Below are 14,998 nucleotides of genomic sequence, written 5' to 3' on the forward strand. Positions count from 1 at the left end.
TTTTTTATGTTTTGCTCAGAGCATCAGGTTACCATTGCAAGTTTGCTAGCACTCCAGATCAACTGATCACTCTGAGGAAGAGTGGGTTTGATACATTGCCATTAAATTAGACTGAATGCATCTAAATTGTTTTATCAAACCATCTTTTTGTTGGCTCCTGCTAATCAGAAAATATGAACAGCTGGTCGTTATTACTGCCCCCTGTAGGAGTCTGTGGGATTTAGGCCAATGCTCATTCTTAAGTGGATATTTGCAACAGAAAACAAAGAGATCTAAAGTTTAAATTAAAAATATTCAAGACCAATTTAGTTTTTGTTTCATCAAGCATTAATGCATTAAAAGCTTCATAATGACCTCATAAGATCAACTCAGCCTCAGGTGTAAGGCTGACCTGGGGACAGATGGGAGTATTGCTGCTCTGTGTCTAAGGTACAGTACAGTCCAGAGGTAATGTCAAGGACTGATGAACTGGTTGACTGACCTGCAGAGTCCCTTCAGTGCAGTGAAATGTAGGTACATTTGTAGAGTAGATTGGGGATGTTTTTTATGACTGTGTGCAGAAAAAAAAAACAAGTTCTCCTTTGTTCCTGACGGAGGACAAAATGGAAGAACCATAAACATTACAGTCCCTGTCGGGGTTTCGTGTACAACAGGACATACAGAGAAAACCAACATTGTCTAATTGCTGTATTATGGATCTCATCACATGTGCTGTGGAGATGAGTCTATTGATTTTGCTTTTTGTACTCTTTTTTTTTTCCCCTTCCTCCAGTGAAAGATTTTAAAGCCATCTCTGGACAGAACAAATATCTCAGCTCTCTGGATGGGGTCACCACGGTGGAAAAAGAAAAATTTCCAAAGAATTTCTGGCCTGACGTGAGTGTGCACAGCAAGCAGGAAGTTGATAGTGATCTTGGCCGTTGCTTCTAGGCTCCTGTTTAGTGGAGAGGCTTACCAGACACAGGTTGCTCCGACTTATCAGGGCATTAATGACGGAAATACAGTTAAGGTCATTATTCAGAGGCCCAACCACGTATCAATCTTCCCTCTGGTACAGTACATGGCAGATGCTCATAAGGCATTATTGACATGATGGCATGGGGTTCCTGAAGTCCTCTTGATTTTCTGAACAAATCGCTTATCCATGGTTCCATCTTTGAACTTGTAAAAACAATAGTCACAGCAAGGTACCAGTTTCACTGTGAAGAAATTGGGGCATGACAACGCCGAGGCGTAGGTCTCTTGTAAAGGTGCATTAGCAGCACGAGGGACCTGAAATCTGCCTGGGCTGTGGGATCAGTGCCTCATGTTTTACCAAGCTCAGTGGGGTGTTATTGTACAAAATCACATCTGTGCAGAGTCGGTAATTATACTGCCTCGCTGCATTGCCTGCTTTCACACAATGAAATACTGTAATTGTGCCATTGTCATTGCAGTTGCCATCAAAGAAGTTAAAAAAACTCAAACAGCTATATTTAACAGCAAATACTGTAGCTCCTTAGTCACAACCATGAATCACAGACCACGATCGGTGTGGAAATCTAGCTCATCTGCTAATGCTTAAGAAAAGATCTTAAAAGATCTTTGAATTACTAAAAAAAAACAAATATTAACAACAAATTAGGTGGTTTCCAATACAGGGAGTATGAGAATGTACTTATTTCTTGAGTAACATTAAGAATTTAGTTTTTTTTTTTATTGCGTTTCAGTTCAAGTGGTCCAGGAAAGGCTACATGAGAACTCGCTGGATTATTCACAATCAGTAAGTTATTAATGTTAACAATATGTTTAGTATAGGCTGATGAAATTCTTTCTCCAGGTTATTTAAATGGTATTAAGCAATCACAGCTGGGAGCACAGTCAATGGCTTTTACATGCGTGCCCGAAGGCGAACCCAGGCTGCTATTGGCACAGCACTGCGCTGGGTTTGCTGTAGCTACAGTATGAACACAACACAGATGGGTATCTCTTTTAATCAATGTGTTATCTCTGCTCTACCCAGTGAGAACATGTGTCAGCAAACACACTCTGTTTTCTCTCTATAATAGTAACTATTTGCTCTTCTCCGGTCATTTGCACCAGGAAGAAAATAGCTTATTCCCAGGAGTGTGCTGGGGGCACTCACTGGGTAAATAGAGGTGGCTTGTTTGTTGAACATTAATTGTGTGCCCTGTGGCAGGTAAAAGAGTGAATGCCTGTCCAGAGTGATAAATGGGATTTGTGTGATATTACCTGCTTTGCACTCTGACACCACTCAGCTTTCCAGTAAGCCATCGTATCCCAACTGGCTGATTGGCACCGAGAAAGGTCAACCCAGAACTGTGAACTCGGTGATCTGCAGAGATTCACTTGGGCTTTATTAACTCGCCTCTGTATCTACTGTAAAGTATGTCAGCGCGCAAATGCACGTTAATATTTCCTTCTGTGAGTGACATTGCCCTCACTGAGGCCACGAACGCTTCTTTTCACAGACAAGTTCCCATCAATCAGCAGGCCTGGCAGGTTTCGCTGGGCCAGTGGAACTGCAGTGAAAGCGTACGAGGCTTGCTAGAGCCCGAGAGGCCCCTTCGGTGGCATTCATCTGTAGGAAATTGTTTTCCGTGTCCTGCTTTATATCTGATGTTTTGAAAAATGAAAACCAATAATAAAAAAAAAAACATTCAAAAGCAAAACATCCATAAATACTGTATGTGGGTTTTGGGTCCGGGGGAAATTTTTTGATTTCCTTCACTTCGTTTTTAACTTCTGTCCTTTTTAGAATGCGTATGTGTAAGAAGACAATGTACAGAAAAGTACATTTAAAAACAAATATGGTTGAATAGATGCAATTGGACCAAGCACGTTATTGGAATAGTACTGAGCGCCAAAAGAAACATACAATAGCAATCTGCAGCATATTTTGAGAAAAATAAAGCATATGGATTTTGGATGTTGATTAAATGTTTTGAGTGTCATTTTGATTAATTGATCATTCATGACCAAACATGACATACTTATCGGCCCCTCGTCTGTTGCATTAGCATTAAATCACCTCATTTAGTAAGAGAGCTGATTGGCCACAAGGGATAAAGAGGATTTAACCTCTTAATCCAGCCTAGTGCATTACACAAGTACAGGAAGCAGGCAAGCGTGGTGCACATTTTTTAGAATAATTTGCTGATTATTTTGTCCAACAGACCAATCAGTGGTGAGGTTCAAGCATGGTGAGAGTGTAGGCAGGAGTGTCTAGTTACTAAAGAGCTGACCACATGGCCCCATGTGGATCAAGTCCTGGGAGCTTGCTTGCTGCCCTGATCTCTATCCTAACATGACAACATTCCAACAGGACAACATGCTGCTCTTGCAATGATTATGTGACGGTTAATAAGCCATGGATGGCCAGCCTGAGCCCCTGAACGTTAATAGGATGACTTTGGATAAAGGGTCGAACACCCAAAACTCAACAACCAATGAACAGACACATGCATCACAGATCTACAGCCTATGTTCTTTCCAGCAGTGGCCACAAGCTATTAGCTTGTGACATTTGCAGTACACAACCTTTGATCAACCCTGTTGATGACAAATGTTAAACAGCATGTTGTGCACCTGCAGCAAAAATTGTCATTTGCTTTATAAATGTGAATTAATTGCAGCTACAGTATAACTTGATAGTCTGTGTATTAAAACAAGAGCTCATAGAGTCTTGAAGAGTTCATAGAATGTTTAGGCAATATGGCCTTTTAGGTTCTTTTGTATTCATACCCTCTTCAGTGCATCATGTCAGGCCTAATGCAGATTGTTTACTTCTAAAGGGGCTTTGAGCTGGTGAATGTCCACTTGTTCCATGATGCCTCCAACCTCATCGCCTGTAACTCAAGCCCTTCAGTCTACTCTGCCAACAGGGAGAAGGCACTGAGATATGTCATCAACAGGTAACCAGACAAGTTGCAATCTGATGGCTGCTTGGGAACAAATATTTTATTCCTGAAGCAGGTCAACATAAGTAAATTATCACCGTAAGGAAAACATCTGTGTAAAATCTTTTGTTTGTTCTTTAAGCTAAATCTTTTTTATTAATTAAATACATTTGCAAACAGGCATATTATAATTCAGATCATAGATGTTCCATGTCGTTTATTCAGTGATGCCATTTTAAAAATGCACCCCGACTGGCTTGGTTGCACACAATCTCTGGTGAGAGGCACAAGTATATTACCCATGTCAACTGTTGCAATGCTAATTCTTCAACCACAACTTCAGACAATTTTTTACAACTTTTTTTTGTTTCAGGGTATCAGACAGCAGCTATACTCCTCTCCCATTCTTCTTGTTTGGAGATTTCAATTTCAGACTGGATACACTCAGCCTGGTGCAGGTGCTGTTTTATGAATAAAACTGCATAGTTTAGTATGAATAAATTGGGCATGGTCTAAAGCCGCATCAGTAAAATTCTTTATTCCTGCATATATCATGTGGCAATGTTGCCACATCCTAAGTAAAGAGATTAGCTCAGACAGGTATTTGGAAGAAAGTGTTCTGTGCATTTGAACCACTCCTTCAGGCACGTTTTGGAGTGTCCGTTTGATGCCGTGAGGAAACACGAGGATCCTGGAACCTCACATGCTACCCTGGCAACCAAAATTGATGCAGAGGGAAAGAAAGCGAGGCCTGGTGTCAGCTTCCTTCTTAAAATGAACCTTAGAAACCTGTAACAGTATGAATTCAGTTTATCCAGTGCAAAAGAAAAATGTACTGTATTTGTGGATTACGGTAGGGATTTCCCAGTTAAATAATTGAGGGATAAGAACCGGTCTCTAAAATGAATCACCCTTATATACTGTATACAGTAGTGTATGTGAGAAAAATTGTCCATTCTATAGTGTATTTTTCCCCACAATGAAAGGCATGAATATCTTTCATATCTTAATATTAGACAATATTCTTCATTAAAGAAATGTTATTAAAGGTCTTCTGTCTAGAGGTTTAAGGTTTGTGAGATGTGCATACACTGTTTTGAAAGAAGATTATGCTGAGTCTTTGAGGTCTAGGCTCTGGTTAGGCTGCGGCTAATGACCTTGGCTCTTTTCAGACTCTGTCCAGGTCTGCTGATATTCAGACAGTGAAGAAGGATAGCAGCAACGAGGTGGAGAAGATCATCTGTGAAGAGAAGGACAATGACCATAAGGTAGAAGTTTCTGAGCCTCTGCAAAGGAAGCTTTCCTGACTTTCTGTTCATTTAAATTCATTTAAAAAGGTTTATCGGCACTCATTAAATTGGTTACTATGCTATTTAACTTGGCTCTGAATGAGTGGTATAGACCTACACTGACAAAGGTACTATATATGCTTACTGTATAACTCAAATCTCATTACATTCTTGATTTGTACTTTTGCAGTTGCCTTAGACTTGCAATTGAAGTTATGCTAAAGTATGTACAGTATGCAAGAATTACACTAAGATGGCTAAGATAAAGAGAAAATCTTTAACCCTTAAAGATCTAAACAAATTAAGCAATTAGCAAGCTGTGAAGTTTGAGGTTTTCTGTAAAGTAGTTCACAGTCTGCTTTAGGTGCATAGCATCAATATTGCAACAATAATTCCCATGTTCTGCTTTTCTTTCTGCTGCAGGTTCTTCTGCACATTGAGACAAAGCTGTTTGAGTACTTGCACCAGGCTGTCTTTAGAGAGGACAATGGCAGAGGAGTGAGTGGCTCACTAAAGACCTTAATGCTGATTTACAGCCTTGATCCAACACAAACCCACACAGCAGTTCTGACAGTCAGTCTACTCAGTCAATCCCCATGAGAAGTAAATGATCTGGTGCTGTCAGAGAATCATCAAGACAGAAGTGACCATGTGGATTTCACTGATTCTCTCAGTCAAATCATAATCAAGCACCTGGCATCAGACTGTTACAGTATGTCACCTATCTTGCTAGATTCCTGACTGAGCTGTTTCTTATAAACTACTGTCATTGTCATTAGGCTTTGTTTTTAAATTGAGAACTGAACACTGTTATCACTCCATCATTACAAAGATCACACTTCTAGACTAAAAGAGCAGCCTACACAATGTCAGCTATTCAAATAGGATATATTCTATTGGATTAATTTACCACTATTATAACCTTTTAATTCTTATTAAATTATTTATTTCTGATTTGTAGGTTGCATTGGTGTCAAATTTGTACAGACTCTGTAGATCCGACTTCCTAAGCTAATTTTCGTGATTTATTTTCCCCCAATGTTTCAGCTTTTAAAGTTTGATAAGGAGATCAGTGCCTTTCATGACGTCATCACAGAGGAAGACATTTTGTTTCCTCCAAGGTAAGCGCTGTTATGCTCTGTGTGGGAGATGGCTTCATTCCATTGACACAACAGAAGCCTTGGGAGGCTTCAGTGAGCCAGACCTTATCTACAACTTTAAGGACAGTTTTTAAGCATTGTGCTACAAGATGCCCAAAATAACCATTCTACAAAGCTTTTGATGGCCTTCATTAAAACACTTTTTTCTTAAATATGCAAATGTCTACAAAATCAGATTTGGCCATTTGCTTGGGTTCAGAAACATTGCCACTGTAAACATTGTAGCTGAGATTTTCAGATCTCAGAAGGTAAGCATGGCCTGGTCAGTACTGGTATGAGAACAACCTACGTGTTGTGGTGTTGGTGGACCAGTAGGTGGCGCTCATCCCCCTGAAACAGAATTTCCAAAACAATTCTCCATTATGATGACCAGGGATACTGGGCTGTAAGAAGTGCTGTGTTTCAAGTGAGACATTGATTCAATTGGCGATTTTACTTTCTCACTTCTCCACCTGATCTGTTGTGTTGTTAATCAATCATTTTGAAAGTGGATGAAGGATTAGAACCCTGCCCAAGCTCCTTAAAAAAAGTGTTTACATGGAGTTGTTCACAACCCCAATGAAACAACTTTCTTTTGGCTTTGCAGCTACCCCTACAGCGAAGACTACACTAAACCCACACAGTATATGAACACAAGATGCCCCTCCTGGTGCGACCGGATCCTCATGTCTCATTCAGCCAGTGACATCATACATAGGGTGAGTGGCAAATTTCATACAGCTTTATGAGACCCATGAGCTTCTGTGTAGTGGTTCTGGGTGATCTGTTACTGTGAGCCTATGAAAGACTACAGGGCTAGCTGAAACATGGAGGTCGAAACTTCTAACTAGTTTAAAAGGAGTGGAATTTGCAAGCCGTCAGTTGTTAATGGCATAAATAAAAGATTATATCGTAAGTCGCGCAATCCAAGTACCAGCACTTAGCTGAATGGATTTTGAAAAGTGTAGACCCTTCACTCTGTCCTTGAGAACTGGAACTGTGCAACTGAGAATTTTTTGCACTAACCGAGAGAGCTCTCATTGCGTCACATCTCGCCATTTACAAGGTCTATCCTCTAGCTCTTACATTGAGGCATTGGAGAGGCAACCTAGTGTTTAAGTAGAGCAGGGCTGCATCATGGCTACCCTGTCATCTGGATGGGCTCTTTCAAAGAGCCTGTCTCAATGTTAAGATTTTGTTGGAATAATCTGGCGAGTAGTTTTTTTTTTGTTTTAGAAAACAAAAAATACAATGTGTACTGTAGTTGAAAGAAGGTCAAGGGACCCGATATAATCCCCAAAGGCAGTGGACTTCTTCAAAATGAACAATGAAACACAAACTAGAGGACACAAGTGGAAACAATGTGGAAGTGCTTTTTATGGTGAGAATGGGATGCACTTCTTGTTCTAAAGAGGTGTGAGTGTTTAAGAAGCTACCCAACCACGTGATCAGAGTTGGCACTTTAGCTTCCTTCAAGAAATGGCTGGATTGAGGTCCTTGGATCTATAAGCTACTTAGTACCAAGCGGACCACATGGACTGAATGGCCTCTCATTTGTTGTCTGTCTTACTTTCTTCTGAAAGTCACATCTACATGAGTTTGCCATTTCTGTGCTTCTGCTCAGGTTCAGGATGGGGAAAGCAGTGTGGTCTACAACACCCTGGGGCCTAATGTCTGCATGGGGGACCACAAGGTAATGGTAGGCGGAGCGCTTAAATCATAAGCGATTTCATGATGTAAAACTGATTTAAGCTTTCAGGACATAATGCACCAAGTATCAGTTTGTGGTATGGTGTGCTAACACCACACAATTGTTGGAGTTGAAAACGACCTAATTGTTATGTGGCTTATCTTAAAACGGGGAAAAAAGAAATTGAATCATGGTTGTTACTGCAATGCTAATGTTTGATAAAAAGATTTTGTGCCATACTTTTGCTTACAACATTTTTCTTAGTAATATCTACTAATTGTTTTGCAAGTATTCCTGATTTTACATACAGTGGGGGAAACGTTTTTGATATAGGGTAAGAAAGTATAGGGCATAGCACTGTGGTTGTCAGGTGTTTCCATCTTCCTGTTGGTACTGTACAGAAGCTCTGCAGTTCTCACACTGTTTCTCCAAAGACTGAAGATCCTGCACTGTTTGCTGTGTCAGTCCAGGCAGCAGATTCTGACGCTTTCAATTTCTCTTTTTTCAGCCCGTTTTCTTATTTTTCACATTAAAAACAGATGGATACTGAAATGAAGCTCAACTCTCTTGATAGGTAAGATACAAGGAAGAGTGCCAGAATAGATTATCACCAAGCCTGGCTTATTTTTACAACCTGTGTGTCTGTGCAAGTACGCTGGCAATCCAAAAAATGTCCAAATGAAAAAATAAATTAGTGGTGTCTGGATGCTACTGCCCTGGTGCATAATGTAATAGGGCCATCAGCAATTTCCTGAAATGTATGGATTGAATTCCCTCTGCCCCTGCAGAGAACTGCAGCTGGATCAAATGCAGTGTCATTGGAATGCACTCTGGGACTGTCCATTAATTAAGTGCAGCTTTACAGGTGATAGAAAATTCATTATGTGGTATAATGTATTGGCATATCTATTACTAATGCAGTGTTTGGTTTACTTTGGTTTACAGTTTTGCATTTAGGCACCCTAATTTATCAAAATTAAGGTGCTGTAGTATTTAAGAAATTTAATGGAATAAAAGTCCAGAGCTCTTCTAAAATATTGTAGGAGCTTAATACCAGTTTCATAAGACTGTAAATGCAATTTTGTATTGTATTCATAGTGCAGACACTTGCTACACTCTTCACAGTTATGAGTTATTCAGGATTCTGTTTAGGTCAAGAAGAGTGCGTCTTCAATAGTGGAACGAGTGACATGGGAGGTTTACTCAATAATAGTCAAAAATATTTTTATAAATCGGCTACATTTACATTTATCTGGATAGTGCAGCAGGGTTGTTTAAGGCTGTGGCCACCTGACTCACATGGGGATACAGCTCCAGCCATAAATTAGTATAATTATTTATCTTAGTATAAATTAGTGCTATGTATGTGTATGTACAGTAAGACATAGTTAACAAAATCTTTGTTGCTCAGACTAAAAACATCAGCCAAATTATTAATAACAATATTATATTAAATTACAAATGATTACATACAATATTATGTATTTCTTTTGGATCTGAATTGTCTTTAATCTACAGTGCTTTCTGAAGAGCAATTTCTCTGAAGGGGACTGTTTAATTGAATAAGAGTAATGGCTACAAGCACAAACAGCAACAGACACAAACAAGCAGTGTCGGATACCTTAGTCTTCTGCACTATCTAGGTTCAGACTCTCATGTTGTGTACAGTATGTTCAGCATAAGACTACATACCAAATAGAGGTACTGCTGTAAAAGCAAAGCTTAATGACCGTAGTTGATAAGAAATAGCTCAGTCAGGAATCTAGCAAGATAGGTGACATACTGTAACAGTTTGATGCAATCCTTTACGACACAGTATCTATATGAAGTTCTGAATATATTTAGTGCATAAAGACAAAGGTGATTTTAAATCTAAACCCTAGCCCAAAATGATGAATATTATTTAACCTCATGCATGAAACCCCATGATTATGTTGATGATTGGGCTAAAAGATCAGCCAGGGCTAATGTCCCTGTTGGGGGGAAAAAAAAATTCAGGTTGCAGTTTTTGTTCAAACTGAGCAAGGCATTGCTGGTGAATGCAACTGCAAAGAAAAAAGTTTTTCTACATTTTCAAGAGAAAAGGTCAACCTCGTGAGCAGACAATTCTTTGTCCGTTCAGCCTGAGAAGGTTCTGAAAATGATTAGGTTACAGATCAAATGCTAGAATGATTTCAGTTCTAACATTTTTATGCTGTAATTTAAAAATGAATCCTGCAGAAACATCTGCATACCCTTAATTTCCTGGAGGGCAAAACAACTGCCAGTGCCGTTTAGACTCCACTATTATCTGTTGTTGGTTACCAGTTTATCGCTTGTAAGACCCGTGTCTTCATATCCAGTGCCAGCAAGAGCTGTCAAAGAGAGACGCACCAGGAGAAGGGAAGACACAGGGAACAGCTACACCACAGGGAAAGTGTTTCACAAGTGACTCCTGTCTCCACAGCATCACCAAGAAAACCCGTTGGCTGGGATCCCATGGACATTTCTCAGGTTTTCTTTCTTTCTGCAGAAGCACACACACTCCAGCACGTTTTACCGTTATCCTGACATGAATGAAACAAGTTGGTCGGCTTTTTGGTGATGTTTTTTGATCTGTTGTTTTTTTTATGATTTTTTAAATTGTCAGGAGAAGGAAAATTGCAAGAAAAATGAAACACACCAGTAAGAAGCTGCTTAGACTGAGAAGTCAAGAAGCACTGATTGTCTAGCCTGTCCTGTCTGTGCAGCTACACTTACTGCTTTTGGTGTAATACAGTGTATCATTATCTGACTAAAGGTGTATACTATTAACAACAAATGTCACAGAGGGAAATTCAAATAATCATTTATGTATTCACTATATTATGCAGTAATTCTATAGTCAAAGAGCATTACAATTTGACATGAAGATCTAACAAATATAAAATCCTGGCTTTCAGAAATATGGACCTTTCATTGAACCAGTAACTTTCCACTGTTTCATGGTTGACCACTGAGCCAGAATTTGGTGCAAGGCAGACGTTTCAGTGACCGATACTCTATCAACACTCAGACGGTTGTCACCATTAATTTGGATAAACAGCCAGGACTTGAAAACTGCTGCATATATCATGACACCTTGATGGAACGTGCAGACGTTAATTCTTTGGTGTGTTGGAAAGTAAACCAGAAACAAGGAAGGTGCCATTCTCATGTTTTATTTCTTTCACTTTCCCTGCTCCTCTTGTCTGCCATGTATTCCCGTTCTCTTCACAGCTGAGAAAGACTCCACAGGTGGAGTGTTTTACTCTTTTTCCACTTTTTAGCATGGAATGACCTTCTGCCCATACAGTTTAGACTTGCTTTCTGACAGAACTCCCTGCTCTAGTTGCATCTTAATGACTGTTGCACAAAACTTGTAAATGAGAAAATGGAGATGTTCTTATTTGTAGGAACTTTAATTTTAAAAGACTAAGTTCCCCCCACCCTCCCAATTCCTGATTAGTGCTAGAGGTTCTGACTGTGTCCCAGGAGAGGAATTAGCGGGCTGATTACTTTGGGACCTGAGCTATAATTATAAAGCGTGTGCAAAAAAGGACTGTTAAGTGATGACATGAGCAATTTGCATGTGTATAATATGAAAGGCTTGCTGTATATTGCTATATTTTCAGGAGATTGAAAGCCAGAACTATGTGCAGAATTGTTTTTAGTTCCAAGTTCCTTCTGCAGTGGATTAGAGTGGAGTACAGCTGCACTCAAAGCTAAGTTTACATGGAGCACCACCATTATTAGCTGTTTCATTACACTTATTTCACTGGTATTATCTAGACTGCATTAACAATGATGTTGAATAGCATCTGCAAATACACACACTGCATGTCTCTAAGCTACTGTACATGGAGCCAAAATATTTAAACTCAAAAAGATTTCTTAGAGATCTTTCATTTTTATCAGTTTTTCTACCAGGAAGTTAGCTATTTTAATCTTTATTTTCATACTATACTGTATATACAATGTATGTTAAAGTTTGGGTGATTTTAATTGTGTTTCTTAGGACTTACACTATACCATTCTGGTTTAATGTAATGTGGAGTTTAATGTGATATATTGACATTTTTACAATTGCTCTTGAGCCCCAGGCCACTTAAAATTTCCCTCCCATTTCTGTCATGCTTAATTGCAACGGTGGATATTTTTTGGTCTTGGAAGACGCATGATTGGGAATTCATGTGATGTATTATAGTTAATTATTCCAGTAAAAAATAGCAGCATTTCCGATGAGAGCTGTCGATGTAGATGAGCAACAGAAAAGATTAATGTGCTAAAGGGAAAATATAAAGGACACTTTTTTAGTTCCTGCACTCAACATATGCTGTTTTTTTAAATCTTTGCATCTCCAGCAGTTTGAAATCACTTCTTTTGCAATCAGAGGAAGTATGAGAGTTGTCTTTTTTTTTTACACTGGACGCTGGTTTAATGCCATTTAGCCTGTTTTATGATCCTGTACAGTATGTGTTGTGTAATCTGGTAAAGAATTTACATCTTGGGTTTACTCTATTAGACTGAAAGGTGCATTGTTCTCATTTCATTTAGTGTCATTTCTGACATGTAATTGGGTTTTAACCTCTGCAGGATATGTGCAGCATTCTTGAGATTAATGTTTTAGTTTCTTATGAAAAAAGTTGCAACATAGTTGCTTTCTTGTTATTCTGTAGTGGATTGCATCAGTGCATGTACCTTAGTGAAGGGTGATGAGTGTATCTGGAAATTGAGTGGTTTGGTTTGCTGAGATATTTGTTTTTGGCTCATTCTAGGACCTTTTATGATTCTTACAATTGTAAGTGTTAATATGCAAGTCAGGAGCCCAGTTATGCAGTAGTTCTGATGACCTGGACAATAGTGCTGGGGAGCGAATAGTGAGGGACTGTTGTGGCCTCTCAACATTGTTTTAGTGGCTGGACTAGTGGTCAGTGACCTTGAAGTCAACAATTTCACAAGATGGGAAGCAATAGTAGAGTCAATCTCTTACTAAAAACACTACATTTATACTATTTAATCTGTTATAATATGTGCTGTGTTTGGAAATTTGTATTTGTCTGTTTACAGGGATTGTTGAAATATTTTAAATTGTTTTTTGAAGACTATCTTGACTTTTCCAAGTCCTTTTAAAAAGAACAAAGCCTAGATTAGCTGCATTCCATAGATAAGACCATTTATCCTTTACTGTTTTTCAACTCCATTGCACAACCTGCATGATTACCAAGTAAAGTAACAGCAAATCAGAATTTAGAAGAGTTCCTCTTACAATGAAGGCTTCTATAAATCTAAGAATACAGACCTGCCAAACATACATTTAAATATTGCAATATGGCACTTAACGGCTCAAAGAAGAATATCAGAAGTCTCTTTTTGAAATCTTAATCTTGCCTTTTAGAAGTTCTCATTTGAAACATTTTTTGAAAATAGGTCATCAACAATTGGGAACGGTTCTAAACCTTTTCTGACATGTCATTCCTACAATTGCTGTCCCCAATACTGTGATGACATATATTTTAAGCTTTGAATTATCGGTAAATGTGTCTGTTATAATATTTTAAAAAACATTTAGAAATCACTTCTCCGTCCTTACAATGGAGACAGCTGGTATTCCAGAAGAAAGCATCCTGTAGATCATAGTGTTTTGCACAGCAAAGTTAGACTTTGTCGATGGAGTAGGAATAAAATAAATGATGTATTAAACTTGCTACCACAAGCAAGTGGTAAATGTGATGGGGGGTTTTTTGGCTGTTGACGCTGGGCTAGTCATTTAGATCGATAGTGTTAAGAAAAAAGCTGAAATATGCATGTTTCAGAATCGGAGCCCTATGGCTATAAAATTTGAAAAGATGAATAGTTGTCTGATTTGGCTGGTGCAAGTCATCAGCCTTATCTGCATAAAGTGCAGATACACGGTGTGTACACAAAGTGAATTTTTTAGTGTCTTGGGCAAGTTACTGCTTTCCTCTGCCTAACTGCAAGTGTTCAGGAGAGCACAGGTGTGTTTTTTCAGCTCGAGAGCTTCCGCATCATGAAAGGAAAGCAGTCAGCCTGTGTGCATTTATTCTTATGTCGAAATCTTTTATGTTTTTATTTCAGGAAAATCCACTTTACATTGAGTTGGAAATACAGTAACTTGCAATTACCCAGCATTTAAACAGATCAAATCCTTTTACATTTTGACTTGTAGGAGTGGGATTTAACTTTCTTCTTGTATATATTTGTACTGTAATTTGTCGTAAGACTGTGTTCATTAAATACTGTATTGATGCTGGATGTTTCTGTTTTTTTGTGTATTTATGAAACCTGGTAGGCATCTTGGTTAATGATCATCTTCATCTTGATTGTTTCATGTACTGTAGATCTACTGTTATTTTCTATTTCTATACATTCACAAAGCTTTACTTGAGAAGCAACATGTTAGTTTAAGGGTTATGAACTATGTATATTAACTTGAGATCCATAATATTTAGTCAGAGTATCAGTAACCCTGCAATACAGTACATTATCAATACTGTACATTTCATATTACTAAAAAGCTTTACATTACACAGCAGTGTCAAATAGGTCTAAGAAATAGCACACCTTTACCAAGGAGCCTGAAAGTACTAGTTAATGACCTTCTAGAGTTGTAAATCTCAGATTTCCCTCCCCATACCACATTTACGCTGTGGTAGTCGACACATTACCAAAACCACTCCATATACAGTACAAGTCAAAATCAAAACTTGAAAAGTTTTAAACTGCAAATACATTTTTGCACAACATGCATTTTTTAAATACTGAAATTCTGATGTAGCCCTTAACACTTCCATCAGTCCTTTGGGATTTGAGAGCCCTAAGCGGCTCTTGGCTGTCAGTGTGGTTAATAACACCAGCTGTTCTGATGACCTGAACTGGTATCCTATACAAGCGCGATGGCCAATTGATTTAACATTAAGGATTAGAAACCTTTCACCTCTACCAGTGCAGAGTCAAGTTTAT

General features: G+C 38.7%; 1 protein-coding gene across 2 annotated transcripts in view; it reads left to right on the forward strand.

Moving 5' to 3' along the window:
- The window catches only part of inpp5l (inositol polyphosphate-5-phosphatase L), a 35,192-nt gene extending 20,904 nt beyond the window's left edge, over positions 1-14,288 (forward strand). Inside the window, exons 6-16 of one of the 2 annotated variants that reach the window (XM_069182804.1) lie at positions 773-876; positions 1,710-1,762; positions 3,795-3,914; positions 4,273-4,357; positions 5,072-5,167; positions 5,612-5,686; positions 6,236-6,309; positions 6,935-7,046; positions 7,952-8,020; positions 8,526-8,591; positions 10,360-14,288. In XM_069182804.1, the coding sequence (XP_069038905.1) occupies positions 773-876; positions 1,710-1,762; positions 3,795-3,914; positions 4,273-4,357; positions 5,072-5,167; positions 5,612-5,686; positions 6,236-6,309; positions 6,935-7,046; positions 7,952-8,020; positions 8,526-8,567 (830 nt within the window). In that variant the 3' untranslated portion in view covers positions 8,568-8,591; positions 10,360-14,288. The remainder of the gene's footprint in view (positions 1-772; positions 877-1,709; positions 1,763-3,794; positions 3,915-4,272; positions 4,358-5,071; positions 5,168-5,611; positions 5,687-6,235; positions 6,310-6,934; positions 7,047-7,951; positions 8,021-8,525; positions 8,592-10,359) is intronic. The other variant, XM_069182811.1, reaches the window with a different exon arrangement.
- Positions 14,289-14,998: the final 710 nt, after the last annotated feature.

The sequence above is a fragment of the Lepisosteus oculatus genome, chromosome 2 (assembly GCF_040954835.1).
Source record: "Lepisosteus oculatus isolate fLepOcu1 chromosome 2, fLepOcu1.hap2, whole genome shotgun sequence".
Taxonomy (NCBI): Eukaryota; Metazoa; Chordata; class Actinopteri; order Semionotiformes; family Lepisosteidae; genus Lepisosteus; species Lepisosteus oculatus.